Source organism: Vulpes vulpes, chromosome 6, assembly GCF_048418805.1.
Source record: "Vulpes vulpes isolate BD-2025 chromosome 6, VulVul3, whole genome shotgun sequence".
Taxonomy (NCBI): Eukaryota; Metazoa; Chordata; class Mammalia; order Carnivora; family Canidae; genus Vulpes; species Vulpes vulpes.
In genome coordinates, this window is record NC_132785.1 from 15,975,690 (window position 1) to 15,998,758 (window position 23,069).

General features: G+C 35.3%; 1 protein-coding gene across 1 annotated transcript in view; it reads right to left on the reverse strand.

The window, feature by feature from the left end:
- The window catches only part of DIAPH3 (diaphanous related formin 3), a 490,845-nt gene that overhangs the window by 331,651 nt on the left and 136,125 nt on the right, over window positions 1-23,069 (reverse strand). Inside the window, exons 6-9 of the mRNA XM_026009631.2 lie at window positions 13,987-14,061; window positions 13,830-13,899; window positions 9,318-9,454; window positions 7,163-7,268 (exon numbers count right to left, since the gene is read on the reverse strand). Of these exons, the coding sequence (XP_025865416.2) occupies window positions 7,163-7,268; window positions 9,318-9,454; window positions 13,830-13,899; window positions 13,987-14,061 (388 nt within the window). The remainder of the gene's footprint in view (window positions 1-7,162; window positions 7,269-9,317; window positions 9,455-13,829; window positions 13,900-13,986; window positions 14,062-23,069) is intronic.

Below are 23,069 nucleotides of genomic sequence, written 5' to 3' on the forward strand. Positions count from 1 at the left end.
CTTAGACTGTTATTCATCTTCCCTACCTCATAGCAGAAATCATCTGTTTCTCTTTGCACAATCAAATTTCATATTTATCAAGTTAAAATGAGTACATGGTGCTTACAGAGAAATAGTTTGCCTCTAGTGCAAAGAAACCCCAAAGAATTTTAAAAGCACACGCATTAATTCAGAATAAAAACTAATCAAACGAGATGTAGACAAACACAGGAATAATTTACTACTATCTACTTTAGTAGATCAGCAGATGTAAAGTTCTAGATTATTTTATTTAGACTTCCAATTGAGTATTCTATAAATGATACACAGTAAGAGAACAAATCAGAGCTTGAGGTAACTGTATCATTTCCATACAAATACAGAGAAATAAATTATAGGATTTAAGAGGCTATAATTTATATGAAACAGACTACTCAAAAAACAAACGGATTTTTAAATATTTATTCACACATACCCCCACTGAGACAGCATTAATTTCTTCTGTGTCCCCCTATGCATTTTGCTGGAATTTCTACTATTGTATTTTACTTCTAAAACTAAGCTAGCTTTAGATTCCCAAGTATATGCTTCTTAAGGGCAGGAGTGTACTTCTTTATAGCTCTTGTATAGCTCACTGCACAGCAGTCACTGAATAATTAACTAATTGACTGCTTAATTATGAAACTGTACAGTTACCTTTGAAGCATGAGGCAAGCTTATCTTTCTTATGATCTACTGTAGCATAAGTGAAGAAATTTATTATGCAAACTCGGAAAATTGGCAGTATATTCTAGACAAAAATTTTTACCACTAATTTATACTTAGATGTATGTTCCCTATGACAGGACTTCACATTAGATTATTCTTCACTGTGTTTAACATCTTAGCTTAATGGCATATTTACCAGTCCATTTTAATACATGTAACATTTCGATTTATATTGATACATTAATCCTACTGATGTAAACTTCAATAGAAGTAGTCAAAACAGAGGAATTCAAACAAATTTATTCCATATTCTTCTGGAAGGCTCCAACACAGTCCTAAATATAAAAACATTCTACTATCCCTATTCTTCATTCTGTTCTTCATTAAATGTGAGAACAAGTTATTTGAAATTGAAAATAACTTTGTTTAGTAATTTGGGGGTAGTGGTGGAGATATTTGAAACAAAAAAAAAGGAGTAAATTAATGAATATGACTATTCATTATAGTATATATTATATTCATTCATTTATTCATTCAATATCTTTATTTGGGCTCCAGTAAAATTAAACCTGGGAATATTTTGAGTTTTTTAAGGGGGATAGAAAAAACAAAAAGAAACAGAAGCAAATAAACTTGACTGTAGCTAAAGAGTCATTTTAACATGATTTATTTCAATGTCATATTTCTCAATTATTAGTAACAAATTTCAAAATACAGTGACTATAACTCAAAGGTAATTTTTCCTACTTACTGAGACATAACAAAATGTGACCCAATTTTGCAAATATCCATCCTGTTATTGAGCTCAATGAAATCCAGAAATTAAAGAGGTTTTTGATTTTTGGGTTTTTTTGGTGGTTGTTGTTTTTAAGAAAAACTGTGTTTGCAGCAGCCAGGGGAATGCAATTCTCAATCTCTTAACTGCAGGGAGTATAAATGACCAACAGTCCAGCCCCAGCTGCTACCCTGTGAAATCCATCACAACAGGTGAGCCAAGGCCATGCTCCCACGGGCTTCTCCCAGCCAATGTCTGAACACATCAAGAATACTAAAATGGGACACAGGGGCTTTAGCTTGAAGATTCCCCAACAATCCTGCCAAGTTCTCTTGGAACTATACAGCAGCCAAAGATACATCCCTCAACTCACCTTTCTTTCTCTCCTCCACCTGGCATCAGATCTGCAGTGAGTTAGACTTCTCCCCACCTCCTCCAGCCCTCTCTCCTGGTCCTCTAAGAGGCCTTTCCCTAGTCCCATGCATATTAAATATCTTGCTTCTCAAAAGACCCAGATTAACACATCCTTGTTCTACAAAGCAAGTTTCAGCAAGGATATCACTTCCAAGTTATCTGATTCATAAGTATTATAAATGAAACTTCATATTCGACAGGACACTTTCACCTTTTCCTCCTGTTCTCTAATGCGAGCACCTCATGCACTTTAATATGCAACCATGAGATATTTTTTAAGACCATGTGCATGCCAGGTGTCTGAATAGGTCTGAAATTTGATTTTCCTCTAATAACAGTTCTAAAGATATCAAAACTTGGATTACATTTCTGCCTTTTGCCTCTTTGAAAAACATCTTCTGGGGTAGAGCAAGATCTACCATGAGAATCCTAGAAAGACTTATCAATCATTCCTGTCCATGGAATCCTGTTAAGGGTATCATCTACCACCCTTGTCCGATGTCCCTTTAGTTATAACTAAGGTAGGAAAAGACTTTGTAGGATCACATGAACCAAAATTAATGAAGGTTTCATTCTATTCAATCTACAACAAGGTACCATGAATGTATAGGAAAAATACCAAGAGGATCAGACTGAAGGAGAAGTCAAGAGGCTAACAGGAGAAGGTTCAGTGGTCTGTTCCCCACTGCATGACAATTCACCCTGAGTCTCTTACATTTCTGCACACATTGCAAGTAGAGGCACTGGTGGTCCATCTTCTGGATGATCTTTTGAATGATGTTTGAATAGTAAATGGATAGGCATGCTTCATGTCCAGTATAATTATGATAATAGCTCTCTGGAGTTAAAAGCAGGCACTATTGAAAGGGAATATAAAGGAAGGGAGAAAAAATGCGTGGGAAATATCAGGAAGGGAGACAGAACATAAAGACTCCTAACTCGGGGAAACGAACTAGGGGTGGTGGAAGGGGGGAGGAGGGCGGGTGTTGGAGGGGAATGGGTGACGGGCACTGAGGTGGACACTTGACGGGATGAGCACTGGGTGTTTTTCTGTATGTTGGTAAATTGAACACCAATAAAAATTAATTAAAAAAAAAAAAAGCAGGCACTATTACAATCCATTATAAAAGATTAGAGTCTTCTAAACTCAGAAGTTGCACAACCTGGCATCTCCACCTTATCTTCAGACCCTCCAAAAGCAAGGATTGGACTCAATTTTATCCTGAACTGAGAATCCTAAAGTTAATCAGCCAGCTGGGAAGCCACATTGAAAGCATGATTACCCAGCAGCCACCCATTTGATAAAGGTCCCAATTGGGGACCCCAAATAACTGCAAATAATACTTTCCATCCAGAAGCACCATGTAGACCATCAAGACTATCTATGTTATGAAAAAGTGAGATGTTAATTTGTTTGTCTCTCCAAATTCAGACTTTCACATCAGAGGTCACCATAGAAGACATTCAAGCATCTAAGCAAACACTAGCACTACACCATCAGATAACCATGAAGAGCTCTCCAAACTAAGGCTACAAGTGGTCCTAGAGAAAAAAAATAACTATTTATATATATCTGTTTGCATTTATCCATATGATGGGAGCCACCCAATCAGAAAAAGAGGTAAGATATTTGTCCCTGATTTTAGTTTAAGTGATCAATGATACCACATTGGCCTTAGAAAGCACTCAGCTTCAACAATTTTAGTGTTTCAAAAAATAACTAACCATTAAAGAAAATATAATTACTTAAAACTAAGGCAATTAGTTTCATAAGAGCAAATATAATCAGCCACCTATGTCTTGGAAAAAAAATTTTTTTCAAGAATTGAGTCAAACAGATGACTTCCACAACTATCCAAGGGAGATGTTCCTGGCTAGCGATGCCCTCACCGTTTTTCCCTTAACACTAAATATGGCAAACAAGCAGTCATTAAAAAAAGAAATCATCTCCACCAATATTTACAGGTAGCATAATCTATAAAAGTCAAAAAGTAGAAACAACTCACATGTCCACCAAATGACAAATTATAAATAAAATGTTGAATATGCACAAAATAGTATAATTATTTGGAGGGGAAAAAATGAAGTTGTGATAAATACCTCAACATGAATGAACACTTAAAATATTAAGTGAGAGCAAAAGTCAGAAAAGACCACATGTTGTATGAGTTTTATCAAAAATCCAGAATATCGAAAATCTATAGACACAGTAGATTAGCAGTTGCCTAGAGCTAAAAGGAATGAGGGTATTGCAGGGTGATGGTGAAGGAGCTGGAGGGGGATGAGGGGATTCTTTTAGGAGTTATGAGAATGTTCTTGATTATAGTGAAAGTTGCATACAATTCTGATTATACAAAAATACTGAACTGTCCACTTTACATGGGTAACTTATGATACGTGAATCTTATCTCAATAAAGGTGTTTTTAAAAAGGAATCATTTCAAAAATCATACCAAATGTTTAAATATATTTTAATTTCTTCAAATAGTAATGTATTCTATAAATACATTCCCAATTTTTAACTGACCATTTGATTTCAGAAATTCTTATATTTACTAGCTAAATATAAATTTATTTTAACTATACCAATCTATTTTCCCTATGGAAAATTGAGAGTAATCACCCATAAAAGAAATGACTAAACACACCCAAAAATGTTTTTGATACATGCAGTTTGCCTTCAGGTTCATATGGCAATCAGTTATAATTCTAAAGGTTTACCTCAATGTTTGAAAGCCAAAACAAGTTAATATGCAAGTAACCAAGAATTTTAAGGTTGTAATTATCACCTTTCAATTAGTGAGTCATTCATGTTATTTACTTAGATGAAACATGGCTTAGTTCTTAACAAGACATTCTTTACCCCTTTCCTCAGAGCTTTAAAATGTTAAGTAACCATAATACTGCTATCAACAAATTGGGACCCCAGTTTCACCAAGATTTTTTTTAAAAAACACAACTGTTACACAATTCTCTGATGCCATTTATTTATGGCCACATCCAATACTTTCCTTGACCCCATCCCAAACCTTTGGCAACCACTAAACTGCACTCCATCTCTAAAACTTGGTTCATTCAAGGACACTAAATAAATGGAATCATCCAGTATGTAACCCTTCATGATTGGCATTTTTCAATCAAGGTACTTCCCTGGAGATTCATGTAAGTTGTTGTATGAATCCATAGTTCATTCTTTTTCATTACTGAGTATTCTGTAGAATGAGTGTACCACAGTTGAACCAATCACCTGTTAAAGAACATCTGGATTGTTTCCAATTTGAGCCTATGACAAAGCTGCTATAAAAGTATGCATATGGTCTGTGTGTGAACCTGCATTTCGTTCACCTCAGGATATGTTCATAGTATAATGCTGAGTTGTAGTAATATAACAACTTTAACATCAACATAGCTAATGTTTCTGAAGAAGGAAGATCCTCTTCAATCTCCATTCTCCACCGACTTTGTTTTTAGTTTAACAAAATTACTTTCTAAGGCTAACACTTACTCGACATTAATGTGAAATAAACTAAACATTTTAAATACGCTAATCTATGTAATCCCCACATCAACAATGAGATAGTGATCAATATTATCCTTCTCTTACAAGTGAGAAAACTGAAGCATAGAAGTGATTGGGACATGACCCAGAGTCACAGAGCCAGGATGCTAAGGGCTGGGGTTTAAATTCAAGCTGTCTGACTCACAAGTCTCCTCCTTGCATCATAAGATACCACCCTCCTCCTCCCACTCTTGGGACATGTGTGTTATTAGAAAAGTATGTGTATATAAAAAGTATACATTAGCATAAAAAGTGCTTAAGGGATAAAGTTTACATGTGACTCTTACATTTCCTAAGTGAGATTTTAAGAATTGAACATGATCTCTAATAAGCTACACAAATGACCAAAATTAATCTGATAACTTGTTACCATTTGTACAAATATTATATGAATAAAAGGTAACCTGAGTACTAAAGGAAAATTCAGATAAACTAAGTGTTCAGCTTTTCTCTACAAATCTCAATTTACTATTCATTAAGGCTTGTGGTAAATAGGAGCTCTGGGGCCAGATGAGAAAGGAGGAGAAGAAAAATGAAAGCAATGGTGTATAAAAGACTTTAGAGCACACATCAAAATACTGAAGGAGCAGAGTCCACATCAAAGGTGGACAACATATCCCAGACCCCTCTCCCAGGCTTTCTGACAAGCCCAGATAAGTCAGGAGGGGCTTTCTTCCAGAAGCTCCAGGAAGGAGACCTACACAACAGGGACCATATACTCGAATTTCCAGGCCCACCTCCTGGCAGGGAACAAATCACTAAAGGGTTCCTCACTAGCCATTCACAGTGTCATCTGAAAAGTCACCATCACAAACACCATTATCGGAAATGCCACAGTAAATTTATTAATTTGACCATCCCTAATATTTTCTGATTGTTCATCAAAAACCATCTTTCTTTTTTTAACATGAAGATTTGGTTTTTCTATTCCTACCACAACAAGAAACAATACAAAGGCCAAGCTACACAGAGCTTTAAAATAAAATTTAAAACTAACTTTTTACTAATTAAGAGTGAAATAGATTAACTTTATAGCTATTAGTACATCTTGGTTTTCAAATATTGCTGCACAGTAGAATCATCTGAGAATCTTTAAAAATCCCAACAGTCGGGTCACATCAATTAAATATTAAAAATATTTGGAGGTGAGGGGTCAGATATCAATTATTTTCTTAAAGATATTCAGGTTATTAGCAATAATTGTAACAATTTCAGAATAAAAAGCTCTTCTTTAAAAAAAGGAGAAATTAAATGAATATTAGTTATGCAGCTTGAACACTATAATGGTGAAGTCTAAAAGTGGCTTTCTAGGAGCGCTTAAATATTTAAATATCTTTGAAAATCTTAGTGTACCTTGGTCTCATTATTATTCCTGTAAACTCAACTTTTCCAACATAAAAACTAATAAATCAGTGAAAAGCCATAATTCACTTAATTGTCAAAACATCTTAAAATTTGTAATCATTAACTAATGAGATAACAAAGAATAAACAATTCATGGACTATAATTATATATTTTACAGAGATCTCTAGTAAGTCGGCTTCTAGGAAAGTAACCTAAGGAAATAATAATAGGTGCATGCCAAGTTATAACTGAAAATACATTATGATATATTATCCATTTGAATTCTCTGCATTATTTGAAATTTTACCAAATACTAGAGGAGATGCAGGGCTTCATCTTTGAATGTTACAAAACAATACAGAGGATTATACATGAAACTTACTTGCAGTTGAACTGAATCGTGCCGGAGACCTTCCACAATGGATGAAAATCTGTCAATTTTTCTTTCTTCTCCAGCTGATGTTAAAGCTTCTAAAACTTCTTCGAGGCTATCAAAAATTTTGAAAATAATTAGATTGCAAACAGCAAATAATCCAAAAGCCTTAATACAACTGCTTGATCTGCTGAACTCCAGAGTCCCTACCCCTAGGCAGACAGCAACATTTTGAAAGTTTACTGAGTACATAGCATGTATCAAGTACTACTACATGCTTTTTTTTTTATTCCTTTATTCCTAATAACCCTATGATGAAGGTTATTTATCAAACATTTATAGAGTGCTTCATACACATCAGGCACTATTTAAACCAATTTACAAATATTAATTCTTTTTTAATGTATATAGTTCTATGAAGTAGGTATTTGTTATCCCTTATTATAGATTAGGAAAAAATGAGAAATAAGTTCAGCAATTTGTCTGAGGTCTCACATCTCCAAATGGAGGAGGCATCTGAAATCAGACAATGTGTGGACAGCACCGTCTCTGCTTTCTTAACCACTACACTCTCCTTCTTTGTGAGTATAAATGAAGTCTGGTAGCCAAGAATATACAGTGATAAGGATTTATAGTCAAACATGAAAAATAAGAGATACACAAGAACTACACTTGCTACTCCTTCAGTGTGTTATCATAATCCAACATATTGTAGAAGCTCAGTTTGTAGACACAGGCATGCGGTCCAAAGACATGATCAACATCATTTTGATAACCAATTATGAAGTCAAGAAATAATAAATATGGAAGTGGAAAGAGAGGAAGGTGAAGGAGCAGGGGGGAAAAAGAGAGGGTAAAGAAAGAGGAGAGAAAAGAGAGGGATGAGAAGAAGGAAAAGAAAAAAAGACATTAAGGAAGGAAGAGGGAGAAGGAAAAGAGAAGAAACAAGAAATGGGAGGGGTAGACGCAGGAGGAGGAGGAGGAGGAGGAGAAAGATGGAGGGGAGAGTATAAAGAGCATCTTATGTGTAAATATTTAATACACCCTTAGGGTTCTGCAAATAAAATTAATATGGTCTTTGAAAATGGGAAAGGGAACGTGCTGAAGCTGTGCACCTTGGCTTTGCAGGCTGGGACTGCCGCTGGGGATAGCGCTGTCCCCAGCTGTGCCTGCAGGTGGGGAGCAAGTCCAGTAGCGCCCGGGCACTCTCCAGCGAGTCCACTTCGAGCAGCCCAACAGTCACCTGCCCCGGCACGGTCACCACCAGGACAATTTTCAAATGTGTGCGGGAGGTTCTGCTTGCAGATCTCTGCCTAGCCTTTATGAGAGAGCTATTTCTTTGTTCTTGTTGTTCAGCATTTCTATCTTTATCCTTTTGGGGTATTTTTTGTTCATTTCAAGTTTTTATTTAAATTCTAGTTAGTTAACATATAGCGTAATATCAGTTTCAGGAGTAGAACTTAGCAATTCATCACTTGCATGTAACACCCAGTGCTCATCACAATAAGTCCCCTTATCTTTAGTCTTTTAAAAAAGCATTTTAAGCATTTAATTTTTAAATGCTTCCTGTAAAAACAATAAAATAAATTTTTAAAAAATAAATGCTTCCTGTAGTAAGTATCCCAACCTTTCAAAAAAAAAAAGGTTTATCTTTATAATTATGTTTTAAATGTATGCAATGGTCTTTTAGTTCCAACCCTAACATATATGGATAATGTCATTAAAGTTTAAAACTTCAGGATGTACTTTACGGTCAAAGACTATGTACCCTTAACCAGTAAAGTACTACTATTTCATACAGCCCTTGTAAATCTACTTTACGAATAGATTTGCTAGTAGTACGATGTTTGCTTTTATAAGGGAATATACACAATTTTGAATTAACTCTATCTGAAAAACAAAAATATGTAAGAAACAGAATCCATCTGAATTTATTTTTCAGTCTTCATTGAGAAATTTTATTTAGGGTTTGAATACAGAACAGTGTAAGTATGATGAAGAAATCAGTTTTTCATAGAAACCTGTTAGCCTATAACTTCTATATTGACTGAGAAATAATGGTTACTCAAACATTTCTGTTCAGTCAATTACGAATCTAAATCAGCTGCTTAAGTAATACTTCATTTATTAACAGTAATGTCATTAGAAAAATGAGAAGACTTACATGCTTTCCTCTCCTACAATGCATACCGCAGAGAGGAGTTTCACCACATCTGTCATCATACTTGGGTGCTCAGGATCGATGACTTTGGCTAATAGCGAAAGACTCCTCTCTTCACTCATAATTCTTTCCAAGCCATACTATAACATTTTGGAAATAAGAGGTTAAATGTCAGCAGTTTATTGGAAATAATAGCACCAAAGAGGAAATATAATTATTTAAAAAGTTTAGAGGATAACACATATTTACACTTAATAAAAGCCAGAAAATATAAGGAATATATAACATCCTATGAAATATTTTACAAAATAGAAATTCATAGAAGTAGTCACATCAAGAACTATATAAATATAGTTCAACCAAATATAAATAACTTCTTAAAGGTTGGTAAGGGACATATTACCCCAAGTAAATATCCCACAGAAAGAGAATGAGAACCACAGATGCAATGTAGTTCTCAAGCAAAAGGTAAAATTTGAATAAAATTAATCCAATATATCTAAAATATGATCGCTTCAACATAAGCAATATAAAACATTCATTGATGAGCTATTGTACCCTTTTTTCTTCCTAAGTATGCAAAAATCCAGTGTCTACTTTATATTTACAACACACCTCAATTCAGACAAGCCACATTTCAAAAGCACTCAACAGCCACATGTGGCAACCACATAACAGAGTGCAGACCTAAAGAGTAACAGTAGATTCATAAAATGGGCACAAGTTGAAAGATGATTTGGGCAGATACCATGTAGAAACTGCCATAAGGAGCATAGATATTCTAATCAGAATGATATTTTCACATCAGAAAGACAAAGCAGTTGTAAACACATTATAGAAATGGGATGATGCTGGATAAGGATAAAGTTCGTTTGCTACTGCTAGGATGTCACATCCAATTAGAAGATAAGGAGTCATGTTAATGACTTCATGTTTTGATTTAAGGATATATACATCTCTTAGGGCCCACTTACAATCTATGGAAGATAAGTATCAAATAACAGAGGATAAATAGAAGCAATAAAATGATACAATTTATCTTCCATGCATCCCAGAGGATCCTTCTAAACAGTGAGAAATTGCTTGATTAGAATTACTACTGAGCACAAAAAAGGACCTTAATCCCAATAACAGACCTATGAACTATGGCTTAACTCAAAATTAACACTAGATATAAGAATCAAAGCTAAATCTATAACAAGCTTAGACCTAAATGCTGTGAGGAGTATGAAATCTTGTTTATAATTTTCCTATCTTGAGATACCATTTATATAAAGAAGTTGTTACACTGTGTTGAAATACCACATTTGCTTTAAACCGCTAAGGAACACAGGTACAAAGGGAGAAGCACAGGCAAAAGGGCCAAGGGCCCCAGGATATACTTTTTAGAGAGACTTCTCCCTCTCATTGGTGATAGGAAAATGTTTAAAAATAGACAGCTAAACCAGCCAGGAAACAATCACTTTTGTGATGCCCTGGGCTTTCTCATAACTGGAAACAAAGAGAGAGCAGGCATGGGGCCAAGGACCACAATATCCTTTAATAATCATTGCAGGGAATTGTCAGAAGCTTATAAAGTACCACTTAGATCCAATTCAAAAAGTCAATCAGTCAATGATTACCAAGTACCAAAGGGCTGGCTCTGTCCTTAAAAACCTGAGGACTGAGTAAATGCCTTTTCCCTTCATTTCCCACCCACCAGGATGTCCTTAACCAATGCCTGCATCTCTGGAACCAGAATCCTGTAGCTCTTCCAACCACTCAAAGGAACTCATACCGATTTCCTCCAGATGATACTACCTACCTTCTCTGTGAAGCCCTCCAGCTCTAAACTACTACGTGTGGAGAGCAAAATATGAGCATTCTCTGATTTCATGGTTTTGACTAGTACCCTCTAGTCTAACTTCCCAAGCTCCATCATAGGCAGTATTCTGACTTCGGTAACATAAGAACACACAGTGCTCACTTTCAGGCTGGAATGAGGCCAGCTTACCACTACTGAGTTTCTAGAAATGCAGACAGAATTGCTTCCTGCTTGGATAGAATTACTCTTTTTCAGTTATTAATAAAAAAAGAAAAGAAAGAAAGAAAAGAAAAAAAGTAAAACAAAACAAAAACTGCTGACTCTGAAAAAAATAATCAACTTACCAGTGCTAGCATCTAAAGTGCATTAAATGAAGCCTATTTAAGATTAGAGGCAGCGACAAATTTTTGGAAGGTCTAAGGATGTCTTCTACTGAATGTCAAGGACCTACTCTGGTTTATATGAAAACTCATGTGTTCTAAACTGAAGACTAAAGCCAGGTTCCATTTGCATTCTACTTGAGATGTATTATTACCTAATAGAATTTCAAGAATCTGAAAAAGTGTTAGTTAGGAGAAGGGGAATACCCTAAATCCTCATGTAGGATGCTCAATAGGACATGAACACTGATGCTGAATCTATGCTGAGTTAGTCCCAGGGGCAAAGATAACAGGTAAGAGGGCTGGCTAAGCACCTTTGCTGTGGGCGCATACCATAAAACAACACACAAAAAGTTAACTGACCAAAATGAATCCCCTGTTCTGATTACCTTGCTACTGACTTAACTTTCCATCCTTTTGTTTTTCCCCTAATATTCAAAATCTTCTTCCATTTAGAAAATCCCATGTAGTCCAGTTTATTATTAAAAATTCATTTTCACCTATTGCTAGATTTGCTCATTATATTACGGATATAACTAATTACTAGTATCTAATAAGGTACCACTTTTCTCTTAAAACCTTTATTTTTTTCATCATTCTATGAATTCCTATAAAGACTGCATAGTGAGATAAATGAAAAACCATCAACTAATCTTGGTGGGGTGGGGGTCTTTCCTGAAAAATTATTTCACACATTAAGTTTATAATTCAGACATTATAATACTAATTCCTAGTATCAGCAACTTTTTACTCTTATTAGTACAGGTGATAGCAATCAACACAAATGACAATATATTCCAGCCCCACAAGTATAAGCAAAAGCATTCTATTGTAAGAGAACACACTACATTAATTAGAACCTAAATACCTAAAGTTTACTCCCTCTCTAACTCAGTCTCAATCCAAACACAAATATTAATCCCTATATACCGCCTCACCTCACTTTAATTATGGTATCCTTCTCAAATTCAAAGAATGATCCACGAGCCTCTTTGGTTTAAGACTTATGTTCCTGGGTTTTCTCTACTCTCAGTCTCATCACCAGTGAAATTATCAGCATCTATGTTCTCAATCTAGAAGGAGCCTCCCAAAAGCAGTATTATCTCCTCAGTATGGAAAGATCTCTCCCTTTCTTCATTTACTCAAGGCATATTCTACAAAAGACCATCTACCTAAAATCTAATTCTCACAGAGCAATCAGGTCAAATCTAGAATATACTTGAATATATAGCAACATAGAGAGAATTTCTACATCAGATCGGCTCCTTGAAAATCATATCTGATTAGAGAAGGCAGAGAGGTGAAAAATAGGGCACTGGTGAGAAACAGAAAACTCAGCTCAAGAAAATGCTGAAAAATAAGATAAAAATAATTAGAAAATACAAGTATTTGTTACATTTAGTAAAAAGAAATACGAATGTTAATAGTTTAAGTACCAGTACTTACTTAAGTGTGTTGTCCTCTAAAGGCTTATTTTAAAGATGTAAAAATATTAAAAATTAAAGTTAATATACAGACATTTTTACTCTAAAACAGAAATCATCCTAACACCATAGGTAAAACTCCTCCCCTGCTGTCTAATGGCAATTAAAACACCTGTCATTACTGCACCCATCATGAGGTAGATACGTTTAGATGTTGGAGCTAAAGACATGGCATGGGATAGAGCTAATTTCTGAAATTAACAGTATAAATTCTTAAAAAAAAAAAAAAGGAAACACTATCAGATATATCTAACTTCAGTTAGGTGCTTCAAGTATTTCTTCTAATGTATCCTTTTCAAATATGCAAGCTCTGCAGACCCACCCTATTACCTTTGGTTTCAATATTACTTAAGTATATTAAGCATCACTGCTCCATTTCTGAGGCCTGTTCCCTAACTACTCACGTTAATTTCATTGCATATTTCAATTCCTAGACTATAAAAACTAAGACTTTCCAACTTAATTCTTTGGTAGTATAACTGCAGACCATGTTTCATTACCAGATATGATTTCAAATCTTGTTTGTGTTACACTTTTGAAAATTGAAAAGGAAAGCAAGGAGAGAGAAGGGAATAAAAAAGAGTACAAAGGGACAATTAATGTGCCCATGAGGATTTAAGCATCAGGAGAGGATCCATTCATCCGTAAGTTTCTCCTGTTGAGAGATGGTTGATTTGATACAAAACTAGAAATCAATGCAATTCAATATTTTTTCCATTATGTACTCAATAGCTTATCAAAGCAGTACATCTCTCTAGTGCAAATTCTATAATACGCAACTCTATTTCGTAAGAATTCTGTAAAAACTGGTGAAGAACAAATATAATATAGTCACCTAAGTACATACCTGTGTATTCATCAAAGCCTTTAGACACTGTATGACTTTATGCTGATTCTTCTTTACAATTTTCTCTTGCCTGCATTGGCATAAAAAACATCCATATTGGAGTTATAATTGGACATGCAAATGTAGCGTAGTTGAAAATAAAAATGAATATACTTACATTTTGCCACTAATCAGTCTTTCCAAAATGTCCAGTAATAATCCAAGCCCCTCGCGTCCAAAGCTTTCCACCCAACTGATAAACAGGAAAAAAAGGTAGTTATACACGGTCAGTATTCCAGTTTGGAAAATCACAATAATGCTATATAGTCACAAACATTTTATACTTGTTATGTTCTAATCATAAATACAAGAACAACACCATGTGCAAAATCACTCATGGTTTTAATCTTACTAGTTAAAGGGGAGTAGTGATGGGATAAACCAGCTTTTGAGAGCTGACTATGCCCATCGTTTCCATTCTCTGTGTCCAGTGATATTGTGTTAGTAGCTAAAATCTGCCATGTTGGAAGTACTCTACCACAGAATCAGCAAATGCTGCCAATCAGAGCATCTCCCCCAACCCAGAGCTGGCTGTTAAACATTTACCAGCACATCACTGGATAAATCTCATTTTAGAATTTTCCTAAGAGCAGAAATTGGGCAAGACTGAAAGAGGGAAGACTCAGATCTACATAAAGATTGCTGAAAAAATTCATCAAATTATCAAAAGAAAAGTCTTAGGAAAATCTCTCAAACCAATGACATGCAGCCTATAAATGCAAGTTTCCCAAGTTGCACAATTTTTTTTTTAAAAAAAGAGCTTCATCATTATTTTTAAACAAATATATTCATCTTGATTAAACCACCTCTTTTCATAAACCCATTGATATAACCACAGTACTGTAATGTAATTAGGACATTACTGACAACAGCACAACTTGATTATAGAAAAGCTACCTTAATGGAAATTAATATATTTTTTCAGTAGTGATTTAGAAAGCCTTGAACAATAAAGAATATATGCTGTCTTCAATAAAGAGGAAGAAAGGAAAAGATAGGATATGTAACTGCTTCTTTGTATATATGTTTATATGTATGATTTTGACTGTGGACCTTTGAAAGATGGAACCTTATGGGCAAAATTTCATCCAATAATTAAAAGAAGTTCTTAAATATGAAGACCACGTTTAAGTCACTATCAGTATATAACACCATTTTCTTACTTAAGATACAATAGAACATTTCCCAGGACAAGGATAAAAACCAAATGCAGCAGTGAAAGAAATAAAAATATTGTTTAAAAAATTAACCCTCATTTTGTACGCTTGTGAATACCGCTTATTTATCTATAAGTGTTCAGAATCTGATTCTACCCACCACCAAAAAAAAAAAAAAAAAAAAATGCAATTTGCTATTTAGATTGGCAGACTCTTGTCAACTATTTTATTCATCTCTTTCCTGTCCAGTAAAAGCAATGGAGTAACTAATTCAAGAATGTATTTAAGCAATAAAACATACTCTGATTCTCTCCTATAAAAGAAAAGCCTAAAAAATCACTGTTATAGTGAAGGGGAGAAAAACAACTTAAAGAGAAGTCAGTATTTTGAAACAGGATGCTACTTCAAAAGTAACGAGTTTATTCTCCCCTATCAGCAACACACAGGTTACCTGTAGGCATTTCAAATCTCACTTTCATGTTTCTTAAAAACACCTACAGCATCCACTTAACTGTTTACCTTGTTGACATCCTATTCCATATTTATTCTTATTTCAAATGGAGCAGGGAAGCTTGAAATCAAACATCTGAAGAGTAATTTGATAGGGGAACCTGGGTGGCTCAGTTGGTTAAGCATCGTCTTGTGATTTCGGCTCAGGTCACAATCTCAGAGTTCTGAGAAGGAGCCCTGTGTCAGGCCCTGCACTAAGCCCACAGTCTTTGAGATTCTCTGTCTCCACCCCCCACCCCCGCCCACACCTCCCTCTTGCTCTCGCTCTCTCTCTCTCTAATGGATACATAAAATCTTAAAAAATAATAATAATTTGAGAATGTTCCTTGGGGTGACACTGAGACATGTGGATAGATTCTGTTCATCAGGCCATCCTGGGTCATTACCCCACAACAGGACATCAGTATTTTGTTTGAAGTGAATTTTTACAATCTGTATATATAAAAGTATATCCATGAATATATTCTAAAGCTAATAATTGATTTAGAATTACTCAGACTGCTATCTCCTCCAATCACTGTGGAAAACAAAGTCACTATTCCTAAAACTGCCTTATACCAAAACAATTTTAAATAATGTTAATAAACAAAAAAACGTTGTTTCACTTAATATGCTTATGTTGGAGCCCAGTATAAAATTTAAGAAGCTATCAATCCAAATAAATCAAGTTAAGCTTTCTGGTCTGAGTAATTAATAGAACACGTCCATTTTTTTTTATCACCCTGAATATAACGTTATAGTCAGAATTAGTGACACCCACAGAAGTTCTCAAATCAGCTATTTATGGACCCACCAATAACTTTCCTGCACTAGACTATATGAGTCATTAAAATAAAACTTACATCCACTCATACATATTACATATAAACTAATTCTCTATAAAACAAACTTAATAAGTCGAATGTAAAGAGGCATTAATACCAAATTATACTACAGTCTTTTAACTCACGGTAGGAATTAATTTCTCAATAAAATCAGAAAGAATGGTAACAACCTAAAACATCAAAAACAAGCAAAGTAAGATAGGGCACAGGGGAGGAAGTAAAGGTGCTTGATGACAAAGAAACACTTAAATACTTAACGCATATAAAGCTGGTAAAAGTACTTATTGAAAGGTTGTTTTAAAACACAAATCAAATATACAAAAAAAGACTCCCTATTTTCTTAAAAATTTGCAAGGCCAGCATATAGTTACTAATAAGCTGTCACTCACAAACTCATTCTTTCAAAACCTTGGCCCCTACCCTTACTATTTCCAGCAACATTATTTTTCAAACTAGGGGCAAATATTACTTCTCTAAAAGATGTTCAAGATAAAAAGTGATATTGAGTAGGTAGGTCTGTGGTCCTGACAGGGGTTCATTGAAATCCATAGCTCCTTACAAAAGTAAAAAATTTCTCATCATCAATGTAAGAAGCAACCTGGAGAAAAAATTATCAACTGATCTATAAATGATCAATCTTCAGAAAACAAAATCTGTTCTATTTATTCTGTGCCTGTCAGCATAGTACCATCAGGCATTATGTGGTTTAACTACAAACTGCATTCATGGATGAATAAGCACTGTGCAAATGTTTCTTCTTCATGAATAGAAATGACATAGAGATTAGTATGTCATTTGTATTGGGGAAAAAATTGCTTTAAAACAGCAAAAAGTAATGTGTTAAGTACTAATTTAACACAAAATCTACCTCTTAAAATTCTATAACAGGAAATATCAAACTCTTCTCTTTTAATTGCTTCAAGAAAAAACTTCTAAGTATATTGCCATGTAGCACTGCTAGCAGGGGGCTCAACACAGGAGAAAAGAGGTGAAGAGGTAACAGAAGGGGGAGGAAAAAAAAGAGAAGGAGAGCAGGTCTCTAGGATTAACCGTTCAAACTATCTTTAAATGTTCAAAGCAGCTTAGGCTTTGAAATTCAGTTATTGCTTCCTCAGACAGGATGAAATCAAAGGTATGCAAAGTGGTTTCCTAGGTATTGTTGGCTTTGCGAAGCAAATATAGTCACCTTGTTGAGCAGAAGAAGCAACACTAAGGAGGGCACTTGATGGAATGAGCACTGAGTGTTATACTATACGTTGGCAAAATAAATTTAAATTAAAAAAAGAATAAAGAAAAAAAAAGAGGCAACAATCAGGTCTTAGATTTACTGCCTGACCAGATGAACACTACCCACATAGGTTTCCCACAAACTACAGTTAGTTATCACTTCTCCTCCTAAATGTGCCCCAGGGAAGAGAAAGACCAATGCATCATAGATCGTCAGAGCTGGAATAAAACTACCACATCCTAAGGCCACCCTGGCCAATTACAGATGCCTGTAGGAAAGGGATCATTTCTAATTTTGTCTTTAAATTCCTCAGCACCTGGACAGAATAAGTACTTCCATAATGGTTTTAAAATAAAATTGAATTCCCTTCCATTTCTATCTATAAGGAGAAGAACACACAGACAGAGGTTAAGGTCACTCAGAAATAGCACCCAGGTCTGCTGATGCCCAGGCTCACACCCTGACTTTATATACTGCACAAAGCAGTGATGCTCTCTCTATAGCATCACTGAAACTTCATGCCAAAAACATCAATTCTGATTTCAGAACTGGTACTTATCCACAGTGAACCAAGGATGATGGATCTAGAGTCCCTGTTCTCAACACACTTTAGGACTTGATTGCAGCTTAAAGGGTGACATTTCATTACTACTACAACAAATGTTCATTAATGAAGTCACTCAGCCTTTAGGAAGGGCTCACTGGGTGCCCCATACAGCAGCAGGTATGACAAATACAAAACTGAATAAAATATGTTCTCTGTCCTTGAAAGGATCACAGACTAGTAGTTGAAACAAATGTTGAGCTAAATTATTTCCATAATGTAATAAGTATTATAATCCTGGTGCTAAGGGAAGAGAAGGATCTACTTCTCCTAAGAACAAAGCCACTGAGGTCTGACCTGAGTCTTGAAGGAAAAGTCAAAGAAAGAGCAGTTTCTGAGGCGGAGGGAATACATGCAAATGTATTAAATATGAAAGACATGGCCTGTGCTGACTGCCTGGCCTGTGCTGACTACCAGAAGTGGCTGTATCAGATAAAACCAAAAAAGTAAGAAAGAGCTTCTGGGGGGAAAAAAAAAAAAACTACACAATGGGCAATGGGAAACCATTAGGCATATGTGGTAGGCAGTCATCCCACCCCTGTCCTCTGGAAAAGACCATTTCCTAACACCAGGAGCTATGATTATCTGATATAGCAAAAGAGGAAATAAAAAAGGAAACTGAGGTTACTAATCAGCGTATTTTAAAATAGATTATCCTAAATTATGCAGGTGAATCCAGTCTAATTATCTGTTCCTTGAACTTGAAAGCATTTCCCAGTGGGATCAAAGAGAAGCTAGAAGAAAGAAGAGAGATGTAAAAGTATGAGACGGGCTCAATCTGCCTTCATGTGTTTGAAGACTGAGGAAAGAAGGAAGGAACATGGCAAGGGCGGGAGCGGGCTCTAGAGCTGAGACAACTCTCACATGAGAGCCACCTAGAAAAAAAAAAGAGATGTCTCACAACTGCAAGGAATTGAATTTTGCCAAGAACCCAATCAAGCAAACATGAAGAACACAGGATCTCTCTCCATTTATTCAGAACTTTGACTTTTTTCATTATGATTTTGTAGTTTTCACCATAAGTTCTGTACATGATTTGTTTGTTTTACACCGGTTTTGTTTTTTATAGTTGTTGGGGTTTCTTTTTTTTGGGGGGGGGTGTTAAGGAAAAGCAGTAGTAAATGGTGTTTTCTAAAAGTTTGTTGCTAGTAAAAGAAATCTTTTTTTCCGATGAAAAACAAATTTCCCCTTAAGTATACAGTATTATCAACTATATGCACACTGTGGTATGACAAAGCTCTAAAACTTCTGCATCTTGCAAAAAAAAAAAAAAACTGATTTTTATCTTGAATCCTGCACTGTTGCTGAACTTACTGATTTTTGGTTCTAGTTTTTGCAGATTCAACTGTAATAAACAATTACATCATCTATAAATAGGGACAGTTAATATTTCCTCCTTTCTGATTTATATGTTCTTGTTCATTTTGCTTGCACCTCATTGCTCCGGCTAGAACTTTACCAGCACCATGTTGAACAAGAGGGGTGACAGCAAACATCCTTACCTTGTCCCCTGCCTGAGGGGGAAATGTTCAGCAGTTAACATTTAATGTTAACTTTAGAATTTTTGAAGATTCATGTTATCGGTTGAGAAAGTTTTCCTCTATTAGTTTCCTGGAGTAGCTATACCAAAGTACCTCAAAATAGAGGACATAAAAGAGAAGTTCATTCTCATAGTTCTGGAGGCTAGAAGACAAAAGTCAGAAGGGCCAGGCTCCCTCTGGGACCATAGGTAGAACCCTTTCTTGCCTCTTCCCAGCTTCTGGGGATAATGGCTAATCCAGGATTTCCATACCTCTCACCACATGGCACTCTCTCTCTTCTTAAAGAGACATAAATCAGATTAAGAGCCTACTCTCTTCCTTTATGACCTCATCTTATTACATCTGTAATGACCCACTTTTCAAATAAGGTCACATTCTAAGGTATCAGGATTTAAAAAACCTCAATCCATAACATTTCTATCTTTCCCAGACTTTTTATCAGGAATAAGTGTTCAGTTTTGTCAACGCTTTGTCTGCATCTATTGATATAAGATTTTTCTTCTTCGGCCTTGTGATAAAGCCCATTATGATGAAGATCTTCATGTCTACATGATAGACATTTGTTTGTAAATCTGGGGCTTGGGGTTTTGTTTTATTGTCTTTATTTGATTTTGCTAGCAGTACCAGCATCATAAAATAAATTGTGAGCTGTTCCCTGATCTTGTATTTTCTGGATGAGATTGTATAGAATTGGTATTAATTTTTCATCTAATCTTTGTAGAGTTTTCCAGGGAAATCATTTGTACTTGAAGGTCTTTTAGGGAGTATTAAGATCATAATTTCCTTAATAGTGGACAACTCAAATTTTCTTTTTCATATTGGGTGTGTTGTAGTACTTTGCTTTTTGAAGAATCGGTCTTTCAAATAAGCTGTCCAATTTTGTTGAAAGTTTGTAGTGCTGCCTATTTACCCTGGTGACACAGGGTCTGCAGAGATAAAGCTTTACTGCTGATCCTGGCAATTTGTCTCTTTTTGTCATTAATAATAAAGGTTTAACTGTTTTATTCATCTTCCCAAAGAACTACATCCTTATTTCGTTGATTTCCTCTATTGTTACTCTGTTTCCAATTGTTTTGATTTTGGTTTTTTTGTTTTTTGTTTTTTTTTTTTTCTTTTTTAGATGAAGTGGTTAACTAAAATTATTGACTTAAGTCCTTTTCCTCTTTCTCTACCTAACATAGGCACTCGGTACCACAGATTACCTTCCCAGTAATACTTTAGATGTGTGCCGCCGGTTCTGAAAGGTGGTATTTTCATTAACTTGAGTGTATTTTTTTTTTTTATTTCCTTTGAGACTTTTTCTTTGACTCAAGGATTCTATACAAGTGTGTTGTCTACTTTCCAAATGTTTGGATATCTTCCTGTTATCTTTCTGTTATTGATTTCTAGTTTGAGTCTTTTGGTGGAAGAATACATTTGGAAGGATTTCAATTCTTCTGAATTTGATAAGGTTTGCTTTGTGGCCCAGGATTACAGTCTATGTTGGTATATGTTCCAAGAAAAGAATGTGTACTCTGCTGTTAGATGGGATGCTCTATAAATACACATTATGTACTTTTGCTTGATATCAGTGTTGAGTTCCTCCACCTTTGGTGGTTTTTCATCTAGGTGTTCTAAGTTGTGAATCAAGTGGTCAGGTCTCCAAATCTAATTGTGGATTTACCTATTCTAGGATTTTTGCTTCATACATTGTGCACATCTGACGTTTGAAGAGTAGGGCTTTTGGTGGAATGACTCATAAAAATCCATCTTTTTCTTTACTCTGAGATCTACAGCACTGGATATTAAAATAGCCACAACTGCCATTTGATTAAGGTTTGCCTAATATGTTTTATTACCTTTTCACTTTCCATCTGTCTATATCAATATATTTGAAGTGAATTTCTGATAGTAAGCATATAATCAGGTGATATTTTTTAATCTACTATGCCAATCTCCTTTAATTGGCATAACCACTTACACTTAATGTAATTATTGACATGTTAAGGTCTCACTCTAGTATTTATTTTTCGGATCCTGTTCATTCTATTTGTTTACTTTCTTTTCCCTGTCTTCCCGTGGCTTACTAAACATGTTATAGAATTCCATTTTTTATTAATTTATTGTATTTATTTATAGCTCATATAGCTCTTTTAGAGGTCACTGTAGGTACATCATAATATATCAGTTTATTGGCATCATCATTTTACAAGCTTGAGTGAATTGTACAAACCTTCCCTCCTGTTATAAATAAAAGAGTATTCCCCAAAATTCTTATGTTGAAGCCCAAACTCACAATATGACTGTATTTGAGATAAGGCCTTTACAAAGATAATTAAGTTTAAATGACAGCATAAGGATAGGGCCCTAATCTAATCTGACTACTGTCCATCCTTGTAAGAGAAAAAGACACCAGGATTGCACACCCACAGAGGAAAGGCCATGTGAGGATACTACAACGCAATGGCCATCTGCAAACCAAAGAAACAGGCCACATAAGAAACCAACCCTGCTGTTACCCTATGATCTTAAGGCTTCCAGCCTCCAGAATTGTGAGAAGAATGAATTTAAGCCACTCAGTCTGTAGCCCTTTTGTTATAGCAGCCCAAGCTAACACATCTCCCTTTATGAACCTTTACCCTCCCCATTTAGAGTATAGTTGGGTTAAGTGTTTCTTCTACATCGATTTAGAACCATATGAGACAGATATAATTTCTGCTTCTAACAAACATAATTTAGAAAATTCAAGAAAAGTATACCTACCCATATTTTTACTTACACTGTACACTTTTTCTTCCTAGTATTTCAAGGATGTCTTCTTTTGTGGTTTATTTAGAAAATGTTCTTTGGCCAGTTTTTTTTTTTTTTTTTTTTTTTAAGATTTTATTTACTTACTCATGAGAGACACAGAGAGAGAGGCAGAAACATAGAGAGGGGAAGCAGGCTCCCTGCAGGGAGCCCGATACAGGACTCCATCCCAGGACCCCAGGATCACGACCTGAGCCAAAGGTAGATGCTCAACCATTGAGCCACCCAGGTGTCCCTCTCTAGCCAGTCCATTAAGTTGCATCTTCTGGCCACAAGTTCCCTTTGTTTTCCCTCATCTGAGTATGTCTTGATTTCCCCTTCATTCTTGAAGGACAGTTTTACAGCATGTAAGATTCTGACCTATTCTTTGTTTTCTTCATTTAAAAACTGTTTTGCTACATGTTTTGGGCCTCCATAGTTTCTAATGAGAAATCCAGTGCCATTCCATTGGTTCTCCCCATAACTAAAGTAGCATCTCTTGCTGCTTTCCTGATTTTTTTTTTCTGTTTTGAGTTGCCAGAAGTTTGACTATGATACATTTTAATATTAG